This window comes from Chinchilla lanigera, unplaced genomic scaffold (assembly GCF_000276665.1).
Source record: "Chinchilla lanigera isolate Chin_1 unplaced genomic scaffold, ChiLan1.0 scaffold00088, whole genome shotgun sequence".
NCBI lineage: Eukaryota > Metazoa > Chordata > Mammalia > Rodentia > Chinchillidae > Chinchilla > Chinchilla lanigera.
In genome coordinates this window covers 9,188,103-9,212,979 of record NW_004955489.1, presented here as the reverse complement: position 1 = coordinate 9,212,979, position 24,877 = coordinate 9,188,103, and the positions used below count along the sequence as shown (strand labels likewise).

The window sequence follows — 24,877 nt, the reverse complement described above, 5'->3', positions numbered from 1 at the left end:
TTTTTTAATTTTTGAGATTGTATCTTAGATTATTTCTTAGGTTATTGGTTTGAGATCTTTCCTTTTTTTCTAATTATAAGGATTTAGTGTCATAAATTTCTCTAAGCACTGATAATAGCTGCTTCCTGTAATATTTTACATATTACATTTCATTTTCATTCACTTCAATATATCTTTTGATATCTCTTACAACTTCTTTTTTGACCCATATATTATTTAGAAGTGTATTGTTTAATTTCCAAGTATTTTGAAATTTACCTGTTATTTTTCTGCTCCTAGTTCCTATTCCTAGGTTGATTTTATTATGGTCAGAGAATATATTTTGTATGATATCCATTCTTATAAAAATTTCACATTTTATGGCTCAGGATATTGTCTATCTTGGTACATATTCAATCACTGCTGGAGAATAAAGTGTGGTGTCCTCTTTTGGGGTGAAATATTATAAATCATTCCTATTGGTTAATATTCTGCTACATCTTTGTTGATTTTCTATAAATTTATGAGAAAAATATGAAATCTCCAGCTATAATTGTGGATTTGTCTATTTCTCTTTCAGTTCCATCAATGTTTGCTTCACAATTTTTACAGCCTTGTGATTTGGTGCATCAGGATTTTATGTAGTCATCCTGGATTGATTTTACATTATGTATCTCTGCTAATTTTCTTTGCTCTCAACTCTGCTTTATCTGATATTATTATAGCTACTTCAGCTTTTCTTTAATATCTGGATGATATATCCTTTTCCTATCATTTTATTTTTAACTTCCCTATAATTGTTAAATTTCAAATGATTTTCTGGTAGAAAACCCATTTCCATTTGTGTTTTTCAATCCATTCTGCCAATGTTGACCTTTCAATTGGTATATTTAGACATCTCCATTTAATGTAGTTGTTGTTCAAGTGGGTCTTAAAGTCTCCTTATTTATATTTTTACTTAATGTTTTTTCTCCCTGGTTTTCATTTTTCTGGCTTGTTTTTAGCTACTTGAAAAATTTTTAAGTTTTATCTTCATTTTATCTCTTACATTTTTGATTGTATCTGTCTGGAGAGATTTTTAAGGGGTTGTTGTAGATGTAATATATACGTAAGTTATGCAATCAACCAGTGTCATTATTTTATTAATTTGAATGAAATATAGAAACTTGACATTCTTTTACCTTTTTCTATTTATAATAAAATTATCTTAACTAATCTCTATCTCTGTTTAGAAACACATGAGGCACTGTGACAACTTTTTTTTTGTCTTTTTGAGACAAGGTTTCACTCTGCAGTTCAGGCTGGCCTTGAGCTCACTTTGTAGCCCAGGCTGGTTTTCAATTCGCAAGGATGCTCATGCCTCAGCCTCCCAAGTGCTGGGATTACAGGTGTGCACCACTACGCCCAGCTTATAACAATTTTAACTTCAACTGCCAAACATAATTTAGTATACTCAAGAGGAGAAGGGAACTCTACTTTATTTACCCATATGTTTGCCTACAATATTCTTGTTCCTTCCTGATAGTCCAAGGTTTGTCCTCTTATTGTTTCAAATTTTTGCTTAGAGAATTTCCTAAAGCCATTTGAGAGCAGTTTTGTCTTTTTGAGACAGGGTCTTGCTATGCAGTTCAGGCTGGCCTTGACCTAACTTTGTAGCCCAGGCTGTTTTTGAACTTGCAGTGATCCCCTGCCTCAGCCTCCCAAGTGCTGGGATTACAGGCATGAGCCACCACGCCTGGTTAGAGCAGGTTTGATGGTAAAAAATTCTCTTAGTTTCCCTTCACCTGAAAATATCTTGATTTCCCATTAGTCCTGAAAGATGTTTTTGCTGAATATGAGATTCTGAGTTGATACATCCAGTTGAGGACCATCCCCTTCTTGGGTCAATTCCAATTCTACCCTCTGGCTTTAAATTTCCATCTCCAGGCTTTTCTGTAACTTGCATCTTCCAAGAGGCCTATAGAGTTTTTCATCTTTTGAAGCTGGAGGTACTTCTGCTCCTCACTCACAAACTTGGGTTTTGCGTTAGGGTTCTGAAGTTGACAGAGTCACATTTTCACCTGAAATCATTCTCCGAGTAGTATGACATACATAATGAATAAGAGTAGGGCTATAGGATAGAGCCGCCTGACTGAATCATGGCTCTACTATTTGTGAGTTTTGTGACCTTGAGTAAGATACGTAACCTCTCTGTGCCTCAGTTTCTTATCTGTGAAATGGAATGACACCACCTACCTCAATTGAATTTACTTAGAATCCAGTTAATACTATTAAACTGATTAAAACTTGCCTCACAAATAATAAGTGCTCTATAAATGCTATCATTATTATTGTTATTATTAACATTTATATTATTTTAACTGGAACACAACACTATTATACTAAGAATATATTTTTTAAAATATGCAATACTTTTATAGTTTTAGTGGTCAGAGATATTTAGTAAAAAGGCAAGTGAAATCACACATTCTTTCTAATGCCCAGAAACTGAACTATATTTCTGGATAGTATAATAACTGTCCATAATGATGTTCCCTATGTCTTCTTTATTAATGTAACATTTTCATCAATACTAACAGAATTTTACTGTTTAAGTTCTTAAACTTACCTGAAAATAATATTATATGCATGTACCAATTCTGCTAAACATCACTATTCTGTATTACATTTTTCTTTGTCACAAAAAATCTATAAGATAAATTGCCTGAAATTATAAAATACAGTTCACAGTCCTCCCATGGATACCAGAATCCTCAGATTCTCACGTCCTTTCTGTAAAATGGCATAGTGCATGCACAGAACCTAAATATATCCTCCCATATGCTTTAGATCATCTCTAGATTACTTATAACATCTAATAAAATGTACATGCTATGTCAATGATTACTGTACAGTGTTATTTAAGGAATAATGACAAGAAAAATACAGAGCAGAATATATTTATTAGGGAAAGAAAGCTTCTGTCTGAGAGAGAGACAGAAGGGGTCCAGAGCAAGCTGAGGATCCTGCCTTTTCTAGGGATTTTTATAGAGCAAAAGCGTGAGGTGAGGCAGGTCCTACAAGAAAAATATAAATGTTCATTACAGATACATTTTTTTCTAAGACTTTTAATCCAAACTTGAATCCACAGGTATGACATCCATGTGTATGGAATAGATAAGTGAGACTTAATGAATTACCAGAAAAATCATGTCAACAGGGAAGTCATCAGTCTTCCAGATGAAAAATATACTCCTTCCATTAAGAAATTGTTTTTTCTATTGAAGGCCAATATCAACAGAAATTAGGATGTTTGTAAAAACTTTTCTTTTTTTGAGTATACCACATTTAATTCACTTTTTTTTAAAATTAAGGACTAGGGACTTGTGTAAAAAATAAAGACCAGTTCCATATTAAGATCAGTCATGGTCAGGAGGAAGAAAGGAAGGTGTGTGAGAAGGGAAACTAGAAGGAAGATAATATGATGGGTATAAATCACTGTGTAGCTTACCAGCTCAAACTGGCTTGTTTATTCACTTTCTTATGTGATCTAGTTCCTCCAAACAGTCCGGTGGTAAGGCAATTATCATTTATCCCATTTTACAGATGAAGTGGAGACTCAGAAAGGTAAAGTGATTTATCCAGATGCTCTCAGCTAAGGAAATCACTGAGCTCTGACTGAAATCTGAGTCAGCCCTCTCTGAAGAGGAAAATAGGAGAAAGGAACTTAAAGAAAAAATGTCAGTAGCTTCTGAGGTGTTAGAAGTATCATTATATGGGAAGAAACTTCAAAAGGAAAGAGAAACCACGATGGAGGAATGGAGAAAAGAAGGAAGGGGGGAAAATATATATATACATATAAGATAGTTATGATAGTTATACTACTAATTGCTGTCAGTTCATTGAAAAGAAAGCTTTGTGCTAATATTGTTTGGACAATTAAATGCCAATATCGTATTCTGTAAGTAACTAATTTAAAAATAACAATATGCAATGTATTAACCGTTGTTACCCTCCTATTGTTTTGAAATTTTTGGTTTTTTTCTCTTTAAAATAAAAAAAGAAGAAATAAGCATTTGGCTGCTATAAAAAAAGAAGTACCATTTTACTCTTAATTAAACTCTCACTGCCTCTTCTTTCAAACGTGGATCAGATAATTGTTTATGACCTCTTTACTGTGCCACCCTACGAACTTGTGTGAATGGACATCCAACGGTGTGAAAATCATTTTCTGAGCTACAGACGTAGTGACTAAAACAGTATCACCCTAAGAGCTCTTTACGGTCCATCTAGAATATGGTATATTTTATTCTTTCCCCTGACCCTCATTCAAAAAATCTGGCAGGAAATAAATAGACTAAAGCAGCTCCTGGGCATAATCATTGCACTTGTCACTGTTAGAATACTAAGAGTATTACTGAGTCTGATTAGCTAATCTATTTATATCTAAGAACCTCTCCTGTACTTATATTTGTCAGTTTTCAAAATCCTAATTCCCAGCAGACTCCACATAAAGACAAAGTATAATGGACTGTTTCTATGGTGTCTCATTTCTTTCTGTCAATATATGAATGGTCTATAAAAGACCCGCCTGCTGCAGTGAATCAGAAATCTCTTTGGATCTTTATTTTCTTTGTTCTTTCTAGCCAATACCAAAAGAACAAAAGACCTATATTTTATGGCTCTGTAAATTCATTTAAATTCTTTTCAGCAGGAGTGAATAATGTATAATAGCAGCAAAAGGGAAAAAATGTACAATTGCTTTTCTTAACTAAAGTAATTCAGAATTTCCAAGAATGCCTGTATGTCTAGAGAAATTATGCATAGTTTTATCTCTGGAAGTAAAGCACTTGATTTTTTAAAAAAGATAACAAACAAGAAAACATCAGGAAACAAAATAGAATATGAATTTATACTATCTTTGATATTTATAGTTTGTGTGGAAGGTTCATGTTGAGGTCCGTTACAAATTTTGAATTATATTACAAACATTTTTCCTGCACTTGGAAGGAAAATATGAGATGTTTTGGATATCTTTTTGCAGTATATATGTAATGTATTTAGAACATTAAAATAATTAAATTTAAGTCTGAAAAGATAAAAAATGCCTGCATCTTTAAGGTAAATATCTTTAGTTCTATAGATGGACATGGTAATTAAGTGTTTAGCTGTAGATAATTTTAAAGAACCCATCTGTGCATGCTGTTAGAATCATCCAATAATTAACAGTTTATATTTGAGTGACACAAAGTTTGGATCAAAATACTGAAATACAAGCTGGGTGCTGTACATGCCTGTAATATCAGCACTCTGGGAGGCTGAGATAGGAGGCTCTCAAGTTCAAACCCAGCCTAGGCAACTTAGTGTCTTAGCAAGACCCTCTCTCAAAACATAAAAATAAAAAAGGGACTGGAAATGTAGCTCACTATGAAGACCCTGGGTTCCATTGTCATTACTGTACACCCCCCAAAAAAAGCTGAAATGCAGAAATCAAAGAAATAAAGGAGGAGGATATGGCTACACAAAGTATGAGGCACTTATGTGTATCCACAATATAATTTAGAGTTGGGCATGGTGGCGCACGCCTGTAATCCCAGCACTCAGGAGGCTGAGGCAGGAGGATCGCTGCAAGTTTGAGAACAGCCTGGGCTGCAAAGTGAGCTCAAGGCCAGCCTGAACTGCATATTGAGACCCTGTCTCAAAAAGACTACATATGTACATAAATTTAGAGCTTGCCCATCATTACCTAGCAGTTAGAGGTTTCCCATTTGCTCTCATAGAGTCTCTTTACCTTGATCTTTCAGCATGAAACATCTTGTATGTTTAAATGAAAGAAATATTATTCCATTCTGAACAAGTGACTATGAATTTGCCTGCAGGTGAAAAGTATTACAGTAAACTTAGCAATATAACAGGTCAGGAAAATATTTCAAGTGAATTAGTATTTTAATACTGTATTTTATATAGCTTTACAGATGGAAGAGGAATATGTAACTTGAGAGTTGGTTTTTTTTTTGGGGGGGGGGGTTTGTCTTTTTGAGACAAGGTTTCACTGTGCAGTTCAGGCTGGCCTTGAACTCATTTTGTAGCCCAGGCTGGCCTCGAACTCAAAGCAATCTTCCTGCCTCAGCCTCCTGAGTGCTGGGATTACAGGCATGCACCACTATGCCCAGCCTGTTTCATTTTTTAGAAAAGAAGAATATATATGCTCCTTGACTTACACTGGGGTTGTCTGATAAACCCACGTAAGCTGAAAATGCATTTAATGCCCTTAGCCGAATGATCATCATAGTTTAGCAGCACAGTGCACTGTAAGCGCTGTATTAGTTGTTTCCCTTCATGATTGCCTGGCTACCGCTCGCTGCTGCTGCCTAGCATTGTGAGAGAGGATCATACTGCATATTGCTAGACTGAGCAAAGTTGCAAACTACTCAGAGTTTGAAGTTTGTTTTCTACTGAACATCACTTTCCCACTATCATAAAGTCGAAAAATTGAAAGTCAAAGTATTGTAAATAAGGGACCAAGGCATATAATTTTGGTAGATTCAACCACCAGGAAAAGATAATCAAACTCCAAAGAAATGTTTATCTAATGTCATTAAAATCTGAGATTTCTAGCTGTGAGCTGCTTAATTTAGATTTTGGAATTTAAGACCTGAATAATGTAATATTTCATTTGGTTTTTCTATTACAGATGACTTGTTTAAAGTTCACAAGCTTAAGCCAAATCTGAAGTGGCGACAGGCTTTTGACAGCTACTTAAAAACTCTGCCTCCATACTACCTATTAGTAGGTATTTATATGTATATATATATGTGTGTGTGTTAACTGTGCCACTGAATGATTCTTGTCCTAAGAAATAATGAATCAAAAGCTTTATTCCTGCAATAAGACAGTCGTCTTGTTATTTTGCAAAGATTTGTGCCATCACTGTCTTCTCAAACCGTGTGTGAGAGTTCCGAGATGTCATGATGGCACAAAAGAGCACTGTTTTCTCTACTCTGTTTCTTCTCACTGCCATGGTTATTTTTATGAAACACATCTGTGTTTCTCATTCAAACCAACCCTAGGAAATTGTAATTTTGGAATGTAAGAATAAATAGGTCTCACTTTATTTACCACGCCAACTTCCCTTTTTAACTCTAGAAATTCTTACTATGGCATTTCTCTCTGAAAACAGAATTTGAAGATACAGCTGTTTATTGCCTATTAAGTGTGTCCTAGACCCATTATGGCATGGGAGCACTGTAAAACATCACGGCCTTGTTTGAGGGAAGCTAAGTTTCTAGAGGTGAAAAGGCAGAATCTAGAATCTTCAGTGAGACCGCGGTTCTAACTGGGAGGAGAAATCGGGGTGTGTTGTTACCGACCATGGCAGCAATGGGATATCAATAAAATGCAAAGTGAAATGATTTTGTGACTTGGAAATTAAGACTGAAAGCAATTTACTTGTTTGAATTTGCTATTACTTGCTCTTCTTATCCCACTCTCTTCTGATTTTTTACTTTCTGCTTCTTACCGTCTCTGCTATTTTCATTGCCACTTTTTAATGTTCCATGTTTGGTTTTATGTGCAGCACCTTGACTTCTAAGAAATGAATCATATCCCTTTGCCCCTTATAACTGAACTTTGAGTATTTTAAGATTTATTCTATTCTTACTGTTGTGTATTTTGTTTCCTTATAGCCATTAAAGAAAGCACTAAGGATGATGGGAGCTCCAAATCTGATATCAGATAATTTAGATTGTGGACTTAGTTACAGTGTTATCTCTTACCTTAAAAAACTCAGCCAACAGGTAGTATTGGTAAAAACAAACAAACAAAAATCCTTTGCCCTCAGAAGTGCATTTCCGTATTCTCTAGTGTAATTGTAATTTTTCAAATTAAATGTGTATATATCTCTACACTTTATGGATTAGTAGTAATGTGATTCTCTATGGCTTCTAGCTTCACCATTAAACTACAGTTAAGGGTCTGTCAGTATCATTTGATGCTGTGCCATTTCTCCTTCTGCCTGCCAGTTTGCCCTGCCCACAAGCTGGCTGATATTCTGTGGCCTAAGAGGGGCAGAAACCTAATAGAATTCTCTTCTGGGTCACATTTTGTCTATCCTCAACCTAGTTTCTCTTCAAATCGCTCTGGGCTAGAGCATCCCCCTTTTGTAGGTCAGCACACAGAGGCCTGTTGTGAGTAAATGACTTGCCTGAAATCTGTTCTCGGGCACCACATGAAGGACTTACACTCACACTTACACTCACAGGCTTTAGATAAATAGCCATCTGCTTTTTCCTGGAGAGGGGGGACATGAGACTAGTGTTCCTTAACCCCGAGGATGAGAGGCCCCAAGGGGACCTGGAGAGAGGAGTTCAGCCTCCTCTCTTCTTGCCCTCCATCTGTTCCTTTACACCCCACCTCATCTACCATTATTCACCTTGTCCCTTGCCTGCCCCTCTCTATTAGTACCTCATCCTCCACTCACCCCTCCTTATCATACTTCTCACCTCTACCTAGCCCATTCTTATAGAATGGAAATGTTTGGGAACTGTTGAGTTAGAGCTCTACTGCCATACAATTGTGTGATGTAACAAATCAATGCAGCAGCTTTACTGTCTTGGGCACAAACATATTCCAAGGTAGGGAGCCATAGTAGCATTTTCAGTGACTATGATGCTTCAAGCCGGATATGTTTGGAAGTTTGGCCTTTGGAAAAGTGACAGTATTAAGCAGAGGGTCAGATTTCATTAAGAACCAAATGGACCCAATTGGGATGCTGACATGCCTAGCTAGGAACTGGCACTATCTTAAATACAGTCTGGAGCTTATCAGCTCTTACCGGTTCAGTGTGCTCAGAAATGCAAAAGAAAGTAAAAGTAAACCCAGATTTCTGATCTACCAAGTGTCCCTCTAACCCCTATTCTTTTCTGCTAATAGATTTTTTGTTGTTGTTGTAAATGTTTTGGTTTGGTTATTTATGTTATTTATTTATTGATTGATCTATAGATTTTCTTATCTGATAGTTACCTTAAGCCTTTAAGGCTGTGTCAGCAGGAATAATAATGAACAGAATTAAAACTAATACAAGTTCTGGGCCCTTCTGGGGGACATTGCTTGTACAGTTTTATAAATGAGTTCTCTAACTCATTTAGGAAAACAAACTTCTCATTGGCTCTTATATTTCATGACTTAGGAAATTTTTAGAGCTAATAAATATATACTTAATTCCAAGAATTAGGGAAAATAAATATCTCTGACCAAACCACACGAAAATCCAAACTATTTTGGGCTTACTAGACGTTGGTAGAACTTCCTCTTTTAGAGAGAAAGAAAAGATTGTTACTAATTTATAATATTTTTAATTTTTAATTTAATAACTATATTACCAGTGTTCTTTGAACTATCTCTCTTGTATATGAAACATAAAATATGCCAAATACATTGCTGTAATACATTCTCAAACAAAATTAGTCAATACAGTGTAATAATGTCTACTAAGAGGGTTTTTCATTGTGAGTGAGAAGCTTATTGAGTACACATTACAAATTATACTTGGTAATATTTGTTCAATTAAACATTACCTTATAAGACATTTTTATATACCCCAATGTTAGAAATATAGTTTAATATTTTCAGATATAATGCCAGTCTACCTAATCTGAATTTTAGCACTAATTTACACATATAAATATAGTCTTAAACCTTTATGTCTAGTTTGAAATGAGTATGTTGATTTAAACTAGACTTTTCAGTAACACAGTGTGCTTTTATTTTTCACAATGTGCTTTTAAATGTCTAGGAATGAAATTCTTATGCATGGTTTCCATTCTCCATGATTCAGTCCCAATTTTGACTGTAGACAAGAGAAAAAAATGTATTATTTGTCTTTCCAGCCCCTCTCTTTGCTGTGCTAGTACAGAGAAGCACAGGAAAATGTTTAATTATTTCTTTCTCTGTAATTTGCAAATGAAAATTGTTCTCTGGGGTTCTTAAATTATTATCTTTCTTAAGTAGTAAAAATGAAGCAATATGGTAGATGTTTTCATAACATACTATGTACTTTCATTTTAGACCAAACTAGAGTCAGAAAGAATATTAGCATCAGTGGGGAAGAAACCTCCCCAGGAAATTGGTATCAAAGTGAAAAATCATTCTGGACACAGCATGTCCTTGGGTCACAATAAAAATTTTAGAAAACTATTGAAAGAAATCACAGGGGAAACTGCACTGAGATTGACAGAACTGAATACCAAAGAATTTGCTGGCTTCCAAATTGGGCTCTTAAACAAGGTAAATTGTGATATAGAAAGCTTTTATTTGTTTTAACTTGCCTAGTACATTTCTGTTATTCCTGTTGCTTTAGTTTTGAAATAGTGACAATCTTGTGTTGGCCTTAGTAGTTACTACTTGAGCAGTTTAGGAATTATCCTGCCAGTAGATGCCAACATGGAATTAAATGTAGAAGATATGTTTGGGGAGTTGGTAAAACCTGTGAAAGATAAAGGAGAGTGGGAGCTGCAGTAGGTGGGCAGCGCCTCTAGGACACAATGCTGACAGAACAGGGAGGGTAAAAGGAGGATGGGGAAGGAGAGGCTCAGACACTCATGCGGCTTGGAGAAAGTCTGCAGCAGCCCAGCAGCGTCCTCTGATGAGTGCTTTCCCCTGGAGGAGGTTCGCGTGGGCAGCTGGCCACACCCCACCGCCCTACCATTCTCAGTCCCTAGTGGCAGTCTGCCTGGTAGAACAGGGCATCCCTAAGGCACTGCAGGGGCGCTCAGCCAAGTGCATTCCCTGCCAGGGTCAGCCACTGTGGTGGTCCGGGCAGATGACAGCAGCCAACTTCCATGGCTGCCTAGGGAAACAATCCAGATCACAAGCAGTGGCCCTGCAAGGCCACCAAGGTTTACATCTCCAGATTTAGAGTTTTAAGTGATATACTTGAAATAGGTATAGTCTCCATGTCTTTAATACTTTGTAGGTGTGTTAAAAATCAGAGATTTTCCAATGGGAAAATTCTACTGTAGCTAGTTGTATTAAATATAGCTCTCAGCCGGGTGTAGTGGCACATGCCTGTAATCTCAACACTCTGGAGGCTGAGGCAGGAGGATCGTTGCGAGTTCAAGGCCAGCCTGGGCTACAAAGCGAGCTGAAGGCCAGCCCAAACTGCATAGGGATACCCTGTCTCAAAAAAAGTAATAAATAAATAAATCTTCAGTAAGATTTTTAAAAGATCTAAGTGTTATATTTCTATATTAGAAGCCTCAGGAGTAACTGAAATTTTCCCATTTCAAATAGAATTTGAAACCTCAGACATACAGAAATGCTTATGATATTCCACGTAGAGATCTTTTGGATTATTTGACCAGAATGAGATCCAACCTACTGAAAACACACAAGTTTATTGTTGGACAGGATGAAGGTAAGGAACTTCTTGTGTAGTCAGTTCTTACATGAGGTGTTGGTAAACAAACTCAGAAAATGGATTGCTAGCAATGTTTTAATATTTATCAAATAACTGACCATTTCCTGTAGAAAGATAAAACTTAGGTTACGACAGCTTGTGCAAAGTTGTATGATAGGCCATATAGTCTTTGCTTCCAAGGTTTGGGTTGGGGTCACAAGGGATTCAGAGCCTGACAGAATTGTCAGCTTTATTATGACATAATCAGAGGGTGCGGGGCAAGGATCACATGCAGTAATTGTGTTCCTTTTGCTCTGTTACATTGTGTTATTCGTGGTTAAACTGATAACACAATCCTAGAAGTAGAACCTTGAAATGCATGTGCTAGATTTATGCTGAAATGATTCAGTTCTTGCATTAGTAACAATTGAGGTTTTTTGTTTGTTTCCTAGATTAAATATAGGATTAGGGTAAAATTGCAAAACGGCAATCTAGTGATTAGATTTCCCATTTGTACTTTATTTTCTGGAATACCTTTTCATAGTTATTTGTTTAAGAAGATTTAAAAATCATTGCACTTTGGTCAGAAAAATAATAAATATATCTTATAATGAAAAAAAAAAAAAAAAGCAAGGGAGTACTTTTCATTAAGAAAATGCCAGGTGTGACTTCCATGACAGTGTTTATCACATAACAATCAGGTTATTTCCTAATCCTTTAATGTGTACAGTGCTTGTTTTCACTGAATCGCTGCATCCCCTTAGGCACAGCTTATTTTCCTAAGTTTAAAGGCAATGGGAGCTTTTCTTTAAGGAGATCCTAAATATTTAATCAACTCCTCAGAGGTTAAGATCTACTAATGAAGATTTTCTGCATGGTGAGAGAATGCCACAGAGTTTAGGCTCTTTGAAATACACTATGCCAGATGCATAGTGTTTTGAGGTGGGGTGAGGGTGCAAGGGAGGTCAGACCTGGTTGGAGGGTAAAGGAATTTTTCTGGTCCTGGTAATGTGAGTCCTAAGGCAGTAGTAATAATAGACTAAGTAATGATTGAAGAAAGGTGATTCTAGATTTTAAAATGCCAGATTTGAGATTTTAGACTTTATTTTATGCCGAGATATATACTGCAAAACCAGACAATGATCATATCCTCTCAGAAGGACCATGCATTTCGGCCACATAACATCAATTTCTTTAATGTTGATTTTGTAGATTTCCTTCATAGTGTTCCAGTTGCACAAATGGGTAACTATCAGGAATATCTGAAGACTTTGGCTTCTCCACTTCGAGAGATTGATCCAGATCAGCCAAAAAGACTGCATACTTTTGGCAATCCATTTAAACAAGATAAAAAGGTAGTATACCTATTTCTATCTCTGTCTAAATTATAAAATTCTTGGCTGTAGTTATTTTTAGGAAGATGAGCACAACTCATAAAATATGCCACCAGGGCACTTCGTGGATGGAAACTGGAAGTCTCTTGATGCAAAAAGTGTATTGTTTAAAACTAATAGCCGGTTTGTCAAGTACCTAATAGGGGCTGGTATTTCAAGTGATTAATTTTAACATTCATAAATATTTTGCAAGATGAATGGTATTGTTCGCCCTTTAGCAAGAAGAAATCAAAGCTGACAGTGGTCAAGCATCAAAAACTGTGATACAGCTTTTAAGAGCCAGGATTTGAACCCATGTCTTTCTGGCTCCAAAGTCTATGTACTCCCACCACCACACACTGTTGCATTTAATATTGTGATTACTGATTATTTCGTCTTACTTCCACAATTTCAATCTTTAGTGTTCTACTAGGTGTGTCCAGCGTTTTGGCTTACCTGGGCTGCACTGAGAGAAGTTAATGTATATAAATCACAAAACTTCCTTCATTTTTTATGTTTCTTATTAAAACATTTTTTAAAAGTAGACAGATGGCTGGGCATGGTTGGCACATGCTGTAATCCCAGCACTTGGGAGGCTGAGCCAGGAGGATTGCCATGAGTTCATTCAGGGCCAGACTGGGCCATATAGTGAGTTTAAGGTCAGCCTGAACTACACAGGGAGACCCTGATGCCCTCACCAAAGAAAGAGTGGTGGGACAAGTGACCTTGGGGCCATAGGCTTCACATGCCCTATTCTAGACAGTAATGACTGTGCCCCTTGAAAATCAAGTGGTTGATGATTTCACTCTATTTGAATTATACAACCAGAGATCTAAATATGGGGTATATTTGCATCTGCGTATGTGTAAGATACATTGACTTTACCACTTAAGCATGAAAAAAATGGGATTATATCTGCTTATGGAAAAGACCATGGCTATTAAGGCACAGACCAAACAGTAATCATTTTGTAAATAAAAGTGGAAGCAGAGGTCATCTGCCGCATTCTACTCCTCAATTAATTGCAGTGTTTTAATCTTTCTATGCCTTGATTGTAGGAAATAGGGAGGCAGGCTTTTGGAGATGAGAAAGGAGACCTAGGAAGGGTCCAAAAATGATCAAGATATAAAATGTATGTACCATTCCCCAAAACAAATGCAATTATTGTGTAACTCAAACACACAGAGATAAAAAATAAATATCTTTCTTTGTCTTGGTTTCTTCATATGTCACCTCAGGGATAATAATTACACCTAAGTGATGGAGTTCTGTGGAATATGGAGTGAGTTAGTCATGTGTACCACTATTTAGAACATTGCCAGGCATGTGGCACATGCTCAGAGAAAATGTTTCCCCCTTTCTGTATGGTTTCTGGGGAAAAATTCTTGGGAAAGGCCATTTATCATGATTTTGTTCAAATAAGAGGGCACATATTCTTGGGTTATCCTTGGATGGGAATGGCTCTCAGCTAGTGTTCTACACTGCTCTCTACCATCTTTTATCTCCCCCTAAGAGTGAAAGTTCCTCATTGCTTGTCCAGCACCAAGGTGGACATATTTAAATCCGTATTTGAGGTGAGGGTGAACATTTTCCATTTACAGGTAGCATTCTGAACAGCATTAATTTTTTTTTTTTAGTGCATGTTTACAATACGAAACTGATGTCTGTTTGGGGAAGTTCGTATGTGCGTGTAGCCTATCTTGATCACTTTCAATCCCTTTAGCCCCTCCCCTCCCCTTCCCCTGACCCCCTTCCCTATTCATCTCCAAGAACCTACCTTCTAGTTTCCTGTCATCTCTCCTTTATTTTATTCACTTATATTTTTATATTTTCAGTGTCTCATATAATAGAAAACGTGATATGTAACTTTGTTTATGTAGCTTTCTGAGTCTGGCTTATTTCACTCGCCATGTTAGTCTTGAGCTCCATCCAGTTTTCTAAAATAATATTATTTCCTTCTTCTCTGTGGTAATGGTCCATTGTGTAAATCTACCATGTTTTCTTTATCCATTTATCTGTTGACAGTCATTTAGGTTGTTTCTGGGGCTTAGCTATTGTGAGTTATCCTGCTATAAACATGGGTATACACGTATCACTATGGTATGTTTCTTAATGATGAGTTTAAAGCACAAAAGCACCAGAAGGAGAATATACCATACTTCCCCAACCGACATCTTGACGCAAAACGGCTGACATTTCTCCAAAATAGTAACTGTGAGTTTATTCCATTTTGGATAGCCCTGCTCATTCTGTAGACTTTCCAGTTAATCACTGTGTTAGTTTCGTCCTGGTTGTGCACGCATAGGATTAGAATGAGTTGTATTTTCTGAGAATAGAATTAGTAAATCTTTGGCCTATGACTGACTTACATAAGTGATAAACTCATGATGGATCGTTTATGCCTATGAAGACTGAAATTTTGTGACAGTTGAATTTTTGTCTCTACTGGAATATGTTCATTGATGTTTCCCAGGGAATGATGATTGATGAAGCAGATGAATTTGTAGCAGGGCCACAAAACAAACTGAAACGTCCTGGAGAACCCAATCCTATGTCAGCTAAGAGAAGGCGGAGTACGTCCCTGCTGTTGAGGAAACCACAAACGCCGCCCACTGTGACTAACCATGTGGGCGAAAGGGGATCACTCTCGGCCTTGTGGTTCCCACCTTATCCAAACCTCCTAAAACCCAGCCTTGTACATTCAGGTACAGAGTAGTGCTTGTGATGTCCTCACAGCTCTCGCAGCACTAAGATGCTCAATAACTTTAACTTTATTTTCCTTTTCTTCTGTTCCCTTTCTCTGGTTTTTTTTTTTTCACTAAATAAACGTATTACATCATCTATGTGGTCACTACAACAGGTCTTATGGGAAGCAGAGGCCCTGTTTCAAAAATCTCAATGTATATGAGAGGAAAGCCATAATTATATAGTCATTAACACACTGTATTAATATGTAATTACTAAGTTGCTTAGTAAGTAACTGATGAGTGGAGCATTGTGCCCGTGTTCGCTACAACCCCTGGAGCAGGTTTCTGAGGCAGGAAGGGTGATTGCGCTAAGAGGATGGATCTGCGCTTGCTTTCTGTGCTGTCACCTATTCACGCTCTTACCCGCTGTAGTGTCCTCTCTTCCTCCTTGGCCCCACTGAGACGATTCTCGAGGTCACCAGAGTCTGCTGCACCTTGTCATTCCTTCCAGCAGCACCTGACAGTTACTCACTCCCTCCTCCGCCGGCAGCTTCTTGTGTTCCCAGATACCTTAAGTTCTTTCCCCTATCATAGTGGCTCCTTTCTGTCCTGTGCTTCTGTTTTCTCCCCTTTCTCTCCCACGTCTGCATACTGTAGGGGGCGCAAAGCTTAGTCCTAGGACCTCTTCTCTTCAGTGTACTCTCCCTGGGTAATCCCATGCAGTCTCGAAACTATAAATTGGATTTCTATCTCAAAACTCTGATATTTATACCTCTAGACTACGACTCGCTCCTCAACTCCACACTCTGATTTAACCATGGACACGGCATCTCCTCAGGTGTCTAATAGACGTATAAAACTCAGTAGGTTTCATGGGTTTCAACTGATGTACAGACCATGCCCTCCTCCAAAACAGCTCTCCTCACACCCTTCTACAGGGCACTTAATAACATCCAGCACCTCTGGGCCTTGGGAGGGTAGACAAACCCTGGACTGCAGTTTTTGCAAATTTTTCCGGTATAAGTAATGCTGATATTACCAATGCCAAGCTGTGTACCTGAAGTTACTGAATCAGAGTTGGGAAGAATTAGCCACAAGCCACTCCCAAGAGTAACAGTCTGCTGGCTTCTGCATACTTTGGGCACTATCGCTTCCCCACTGGTTCAGGTGATAGACCTTGGACTTGTCCATGGTTTTTCTTTTATTCTTCTCTCACTTCCATCCATTTAACAAGTCCGGGGAATTTGACATTCAATATAATCTCTGTATCCCACCACTTGTCTCAATCCCTGATCCCTCACTGCCATGATCTCTCACTAAGCCACTATGATAGCTTCTTTTCTCATCTCCCTGACTCCTGCTCGTGCTCCCAACCCATTCATTACTCTGCAGCCAGAGAGATCATGTGGAAATGAGGTCAGGCCATGTCCACCCTGAAAACCTGACCTCCACAGTCCTAAGCATCCAGAACACAGCCTGAACTCATGACTGTGGGCCACAGCCTGGCCTGGCTCCACCAGCCTCTCCTCACCTGGTCCTGACAGGTTCTTCCTCGTTCTCTCTGCCTCTGCCCATCACTCTGTGGCCCCTGGTTCCGCTGCTCTTGGCTCCGCCTCGTGCTCTTATCATAGCCTGCGCCCTCTCTCCGTATCTGCCTGGGCTGCTCCATCCCCTCCTCAGGCTCTACTCAGGAGACACCTTTCAAAAGACGCTGCCACCCTCCCGGGGCCCTAGAGGCCCCCTCTTTGGCTTTGTCTCATATCCTTGCCTCCTTCCCCATGGCAAGGTGTGTTCCAGAAGGACTGGGACAGGTTCTGTCTTGCTGAATGCTGATCCCCAGATCCTGGTACAGTGCCTGGCACAGCAGAAGATATGTAAATGACAGGCAGGTGACAGACCAGGAATAAAACAAATTCTGCTTCTTTCATACACAAGGGAAGGATAAGAGAATCGTATACAGAGAGGTTTCTGGTGATGGAGTAGAAATACAATGTTCAGCCTCAATGAGCACCTCTGTTTTCTCAGAATATTTGATACAGACAAGAGGCAGAATGTGGTATACACAAGTTGTCTGCCTTCACGCTCAGTGAAGGATGGCCATTTATGTGACTGAGATGACATCACCTGAGGTTTGTTACTTTTCACCTTATGAAGCATAACAGACTGATGCTAAACCATGATAACCAAGCACCTGTGTTCATTATTTGTGCTATCTTGGTTTTTGTATTTTCATAGTGGCAAGAGGGAAGAAGGTGATCTTATTTCATTAAGTTCTTCAATTCAATTTGAGAAGTCTCAGATTTCTATCTGGTACATCCTCCTGCTTCATGAAATAAGTCCCTTTTTTCAAACTGAGGAGCACAGTGATGTACTTGTAGGGTTGACATAATGTACTTATGTCACGGCTCAACTTTTTAATTTGCTTTCCAGATGCCACTGTCATTCACGATGTTCAGGAGACGATAGAAAATGGACAAACCCCACCTGATGGCTTCTTGTCAAAATCCGCCCCAGCAGAGCTTCTGAATGGGGCAGGAGATGGCCTTCCATCCAATCAGTTGGACTCTCTATCTGATAACTTTACTAGTCTCAGGAAAGACGGACTGATTCACAAACCTGCTAATAATGTACTTATAGGAGGAGCTCAAAACTGCAATCTGTCTATAGATGACCAAACTATCACAGTACCATCTACTTTAGAAAGTATGCCAAATAGTTTGCAAATCACCCCTGCAATGGCACATGGAATCAATGCTGATATAAAACATCAATTAATGAAGGAAGTTCGCAAGTTTGGACGAAGTAAGTGGTGGAACATCTATCAAAGATACAATAGGAGGTTCTCATCCTATGGTTCAGAATAGATTCAAGCTACCTCTTGAGGTGTATATTTGGGCAGTACTGGGTTTTTACATAATTTAAAGCAATTCCTCTGGCTTTAACAAAAAAGATAACGATCACCCTTGCCCCTTGCTTCTTGTAGTAGTTTCCTTTTACTGCTGTAACAAATTATCTCAGAATTAGTAGCTTAAAACAACACAAATTTATTACCATACATTCTAAAAGTTAGAATTCTGAAGATATTTTTCACTGGGCTAAAATGAAGGTGCTGGCAGGTTCCTTCCAAGGGCTTCAGGGAGAATCTGTTTCCTTGCATTTCTCCTAAAGGCTGCCCCTTTGGCCCATGGCCCTTTCCCCTGTCAAGTCAGCAGCATTAGCCCTTTTTCTCCTCTATGACCACTACTCCTTTGCCTTATGTCTTTTCTCCCTGATCTTTACTGTTCTGTCTTATATTGATTCTTGAACCCACATGCACAAACCTAGTTAATCTCCCCATCTCACTGTCCTTAGTTCAAATGTATCTGCAGTTAGGATATATAAGGTAATTATTTGCAGTCTCCAGAGATAAGGACAACTTCAAATAGCCATTATTCACCCTTCTGCATTTAGATAGTGTTTACAAGTTTCCTTAATAGATATATTTACAAGTCTCCTTAGTAGATATATTTACAAGTAGATATATTTACAAGTTTCCTTAGTAGATATATTTACAAGTTTCCTTAGTAGATATATGCAGGCATTTTTATTTGAGTGTTTAAAATACCAACTGTACCTAACCTTCTGCCCATGAATAATGATTATTGAGGATGTACAACTATTTTATTTTATTTCCCATTTGTACTTAAAATACTGTGGTTATTTTATTTCTTTAGAATATGAAAGAATTTTTATTTTGCTTGAAGAAGTACAGGGGCCTCTGGCGATGAAAAAACAGTTTGTTGAATTTACCATAAAGGAAGCTGCGAGGTGGGTATAAGCAGGAACCCTTCAAGGTTTTATTTTGTTTGAGCAGTTGGGTCCTGATGCCGGACAAAGAAAGGAATGCCTCTGTGTTGATTTTCTCAAACTCTGATCCTCAATCATAGATAAGGCCACCTCTCCAGAGATGTTTAGACTGATAGATAATTATCTGAGTCCAGTTCATTCATGCCGATAGACCAGTGTGATCTTGGGTTCTCAGTTGGCATTATCAGTATTTTCTAAACCAGTATTGCCATGTAGATTGTAAGTTTGACTTTGTATCCCACACAGTATGCCTGGTACATCATAAGTGCTGTAAGTATCTTTTGGTTAGTAAAATTTCTCTTTGCTTTCAGGTTTAAAAGACGAGTCTTAATTCAGTACTTGGAGAATGTACTAGAAAAAATAGATTCCTTTTACCTTCTCAACAATGTTAATCACATAAACAGCAGATCTTCATATTAATGCAAAGACCCATGAGAAAAAAGGACACGTTTTCTGTGTTGTAAAATGGAACAAGATATTGTTGAAGCCTCCTAAAATGTTTGAGTCAAGGGAGTCGCCCTCCATAGTCTAAGAAAAAATGGTGGAACTTTTCATTTTGTTTGAGTAAAAGTTGGGCTTTTGTGTTAGGAGTTTTGGTTGGAAGCATCCATTTTTGCTTTGTTGTTTCTTTTCCCAGTTGAAGAAGGTGGTACTGTTAATTGAGTAAAATTCATAAATTCATAAAACGCTGCTGCCCCTACCGTAGGTAGTAAGGGTTCGCTCATTTAAACTTTGCCGCTCTAGGCATTTTCAGAGTGAAGAGGGGACAGCAGCAAGCGGAGCACTACTTAAAATGTTCTTGCCATGTCCTTTAGAAAGAATAAGCATACAGAACCCAAGTGGCCGTCTTATGTATGCTGAACAGAGTTACCAGTAATCCCTAGTTGTGCCTTTGAAACCATGCAATGTTCAGGATAGTTGGAATCAGTAAGAAGCTGCTATTTGGGTAACTTATTTTTCTTTGGGAAGGGCCAGGGAGAGTCACCAAATAATCTACCTCCAACTTTCTTCTATTTTGTCTAGAGACATTACAAAGTACACCTGAGGCTGCCCTAACCCTGGACATTTTGTTCTTGCATGTGACAAAAAGTCTTCAGGTGGACTTGTGCATCTTTCTGTGCTTTGGAAGCACTAAAAGAAAAAGAAATGTGTATATTTCCTTTAAAGTTTATACAAAAGTTTATATGGAGCAGTATTATGTTTGTAATAATTTGTAAAAATGTAAGTGTTCAAAGAGATTTTGACTTTGCATATATAAAATAAACATTTTATTGATTTTCACAAGTTCATTAATGGTAGAAAAGTTTCTAGTCGTGTTTCTTGTGGTTTGTTCTATTCCTTTCAGAAAAAAAAAGTTCGCACTACTAAACAAATGAAGATGTTAACATAAAGATTTAAACTAACAAGCAAAACTTGCAGGACTGACTGATGTTAGTGAAAGGATACTGTGAGGTTCAGTCCCTCGCAAGAAACACTGAAAGGGAAAAACTGTCAGAGGCAAAGTTATTGGAACTCTATAATATAGTCTAATGTTTACAGCAATCAAGTTAATGCTGAATCCTGAGAAGAATCACTGAAACCCAGCAGTTAGAGTTTTGTGGTATTTAAATTTACCTTTGAGGGGCTGGGGATTTAACTCAGCGGCACAGCGCCTGCCTGGCAAGCAGAGGTCGTGAGTTCGATTCCTGGTACTGGAAAAAAAACCAAAAACCAAAAAAAAAAATAAAACAATAAATTTACCTTTGAAAAAAAAAGCTTGTGACCACTTTTGGGGCTGGGGATGTAGCTCAGCAGCACAGTGCCTGCCTGGCAAGTGCAAGGTCCTGAATTTGATTCCAGGTACAAAAAAAAAGAGCTTGTAAATGTACCTTTGGCTCACCCGCCACCCCCGCCCCCTTTGGAAAATGGCAGCCTGCATTCCAAGTATGGGCTCCTGTTTCTAAAGTGAGAAGACTAGACTTTATTCCCAAGCAATTGCATTTGTTTATTTCAACCTGTCTAGGAGCTCCCTGGACTGACGAAAAGGGATTAACTGTCTTTGACATAACTTCAAATTCTCTCAGGGTGAAGAAAGAGCTATGTTTCTAGGATATTCCTCAAAAATATGTCAAGGCAAATGAACAAGCTACTGCCTGGGGAGAACAGTAGATAAGCAAAAAACTTGGGAGGAAAATCTGGGGAATAAGATACTTTGGAGAGTAAGAGCTTTATTATTCTCCCATGTATACCTGGGTGTCTAGAAAATCATACGCCTGCCCCAAACAGGACGCCTGGAACACCATAACATTTCACCTCTCTCTAATCTTCTTTTTTTTTTTTTTTTTCTTTTTGAGACAGGGTCTCGCTTTGCAGTTCAGACTGGCCTTCAGCTCACTTTGTAGCCCAGGCTGGTCTCGAACTCACAATGATCCTCCTGCCTCAGCCTCCCGAGTGCTGGGATTACAGGCGTGCGCCACTACGCCTGGCCTTCTCTCTAATCTTTAGACTCAGTGCATGAAGGAAATGAAAAGCTAAGGCAAGTTGTAAACAGCACAGCCTGCTTTAATATTAAAGGAGTATCCCAGTATAGGGCCAATTTACAGTCACACTTTGGTACTTGATTACTTTAAAACTCATCGAATTTGATACTCAGTGCATTTTGACAAAGATTTGGTCCCGGTTTTCATCTGTGTTTGCTATTGATTCATGAATTAGAACTTGTCAGTGTTAACTGCCTCATGATTTGCTACCCTTTCTAGACAATACAGTTTGTTTGGTACTCGTCACTTTTGGTACTCCACACCTCCTGAAATCAATCAGCAATGAGCACCAAGGTGCCACTTAACTAAGGTCTGGAGAGTATTTTTCTTTTTACTCCAGGAATTTGAGGAAATCTGTGGTGAAACACTAGCTGACCTCTAAGTTAAGGCAACAGACTATATATGACAAAAAAACACAGTTTAGAAGAGTTAATATCCCTCTATAACCCACAGCAAGTGACAGCAATTAATCCTAGCAGGATTCAGAATTTCCAGTCATCATATAATATTGAAATTTTCCAGTTTTCAATAGAAAGAAGCATGCAAAGAGACAAGGAAGTATATAGGCCAGTAGTGAGGGGAGAGAGTAACAAATTGTCACTGAGAAGGCATAGGAATTGGACAGCACACACAAATACTTTAAACCAACTGTCCTAATTATGATCAAAGAAATGAGCGAAGCCAGCACATTGTTTAGGGTAAAGAATAAAACCAGAAGAAAGCTGTATAAACAGAATGCTTACAGAGAGAAGTATTAAAGGGAACCAAATAGAAATTATAGACCTAAAACATACAATAACTGACATGGAAAATTCTCTAACCAGACATGAGCAGACAGAAGAAAGAATCTGAACCTGAAAATAGGTTGACTGAAATGATCCAATATGAGGAAGAGAAAGGAAAAAATTAAGAAAAATTAACAGAATCCAAGAGATTTATCCTTAGCCTAGGGGATATCATCAAGCATAATATCTACATAATAGGATCTCTGGAAACAGGAGAGAACAGCGTAAAAAATATTTAATGAAACATTGGCCCCAAACTCCCCATTTTAATAAAAGACAGATCTATACACCCAACAAGCCAAAAGAAATGCAAAGATAAAACTCAGAATACACTGAGAGACATAAATTATTCACAAAGTGAATCTAGAAAATACTTGTCACACATACGGGATCTGCACTAATATTAACAGCTGATTTTTCATCAGAAGCACAAGAGGCTAGAAGGTGTGTAAAGTGCTAAAGAGGGAGTGGGGAATGTAACTCAGTCGTAGAACACTAGAATGCACAAGGCCCTGTGTTTGATCTCCAGCACATACAGAAAGACCTCCTCAGATAAACAAAACTAAGGGAATTTATCACTAGTAGAGTCCCCTATGAGAAATGTGCTAATACATCCTCAGGCTGAAATGAAAGGATAGTAAGAAAAAAAGGAAGCAATAAAGAACACCACTGGAAGTAACTGCATGGGTTATCTGTACTTTTTAGTTTAGGGAAAGAGGGAGGGGATAATACATTGGGTGATGAAAAGGGTTTGGTGCTACTGGTGATGGTTGTGTAGCATTGTGAATGTAGTTAAACCACTCAATTGCATAACTAAAACTGACTAAAATACCAAAGCTTATATTATATTTGACTATGACTTTTGAAAATTAATATGTTACTCACTTAATAACCGAGTCCTGTTCCTGTAACTATGTTGTTAAATGAATCGGTCTCTAAATGAGGACTTGTATACAGTACGTCCATTACAGTAGGGCAAAGAGATGGCTAAAGGAAACTCAAACTTGTTGACTTTGTTTTTATTTGTAAACTCACATGCAGTACTGTAATGTATAACAACATAAAACATCACTAGTATACTATACAGTATAATCAGCAAAAATTACAGTACAAGGCGTGCTGTATGAAAAAAAAAAAAGACATTGGGTTTCCATAGAAAAGATGTACAGAACTGTACAAAAAAAAGACGAGTTGGAAGTCCAAGGGGTAGGTAATAAGTCCAAACAGCCTCAGTGTTAAGTCTGAACAGTCATTAAACAGGTAGGTAGTTAAACAGGTCATTAAATGAGGAATATCTTTAATTTAATCTACTAAAAGCCACTGCATCGTACACATAAAATAGATTACATGGCATGTGAATTATATCTCAGTAAAGTTGTTTGCTGAAGATTGAGCAAGTTTTCTTTTTTAATGCAATTCAACTGCATGCTCTGCACAAGAGACTCACTTGAGGTTTAAAATCACAAGTAGATAGAAAGTAAAAAGATAAACACAGGTAATCCATACAAACTGCAGCCAAAGGCAACATGAGTGGCTGTCTTAACATCAGACAAAACAGACTTGAAATCAAAAATTGTAACAAGAAACAAAGAAGGATCTTAGAAAGTGATAAATAGATCAATCTTTCAAGAAATAAAAATTCTAACCATAAGCATGAAACAAGCTCCTCAAAGTAAATACAACTAATTCAGTTTAAAGGGAGAAATAGAGTTCTATAATAATAGTTGGAGACTTCAATAATGGATAGAACAAGTAGTCAGAAGATGAATAAGGAAATAAAGGACCTGAGCAATACCATAAACCAATTAGGCCGAACAATACTTATAAAAACACTCTACTCAATGACAGTAGAGTTCACATTTTTCTAAAGTGTTCATGGAGTATTCTCTAGGATAGTCAATCCTAGGCCACAAAACAAGTGAAAATTAAAACACTGAAATCATACAAAGTAACCACCATAATGGAGGTGAACTAGTTACATTAGTAACAGTAGTTGGACCCTTACCTCATATGCAAAAATTAACTCAAAATTGATCAGTACCTAAATATTAGGACTTAAAACCATAAAACTCTTGAAAATTTTGGAGTAAACCTTAATGACCGTGGATTTGGCAATGATTTTTTTTTAATTTTTATTTTAAAGAGTAAAAGAAGGATAGCATAATAATACGGGGGGCTTTCCAAATTATAGACAAAGTGGTAGGAAATTATCAATGGTTATTGTTTTACATATTGTTATCTATAAGATAGTTTCTCAGAAAACAAATAGACAAATAATAGTGAGCTACAGACAAAAGAGGTAGGAGATTATCAA

The 24,877-nt window shown here is 37.6% G+C and overlaps 1 protein-coding gene across 3 annotated transcripts in view; it reads left to right on the top strand.

The window, feature by feature from the left end:
- Positions 1 to 20,552, top strand: part of Sage1 (sarcoma antigen 1) — a 32,018-nt gene extending 11,466 nt beyond the window's left edge. The window contains exons 8-16 of one of the 3 annotated variants that reach the window (XM_013504488.1): positions 6,653 to 6,747; positions 7,644 to 7,754; positions 10,024 to 10,242; positions 11,248 to 11,371; positions 12,566 to 12,708; positions 15,200 to 15,431; positions 17,844 to 18,215; positions 19,127 to 19,220; positions 20,283 to 20,552. In XM_013504488.1, coding sequence (XP_013359942.1) covers positions 6,653 to 6,747; positions 7,644 to 7,754; positions 10,024 to 10,242; positions 11,248 to 11,371; positions 12,566 to 12,708; positions 15,200 to 15,431; positions 17,844 to 18,215; positions 19,127 to 19,220; positions 20,283 to 20,304 — 1,412 coding nt within the window. In that variant the 3' untranslated portion in view covers positions 20,305 to 20,552. Of the gene's footprint in view, positions 1 to 6,652; positions 6,748 to 7,643; positions 7,755 to 10,023; positions 10,243 to 11,247; positions 11,372 to 12,565; positions 12,709 to 15,199; positions 15,432 to 17,843; positions 18,216 to 19,126; positions 19,221 to 19,570 lie in introns of all 3 variants that reach the window. The other 2 variants (XM_013504487.1, XM_013504489.1) reach the window with 2 other exon arrangements.
- The last annotated feature ends 4,325 nt before the right edge of the window (positions 20,553 to 24,877 follow it).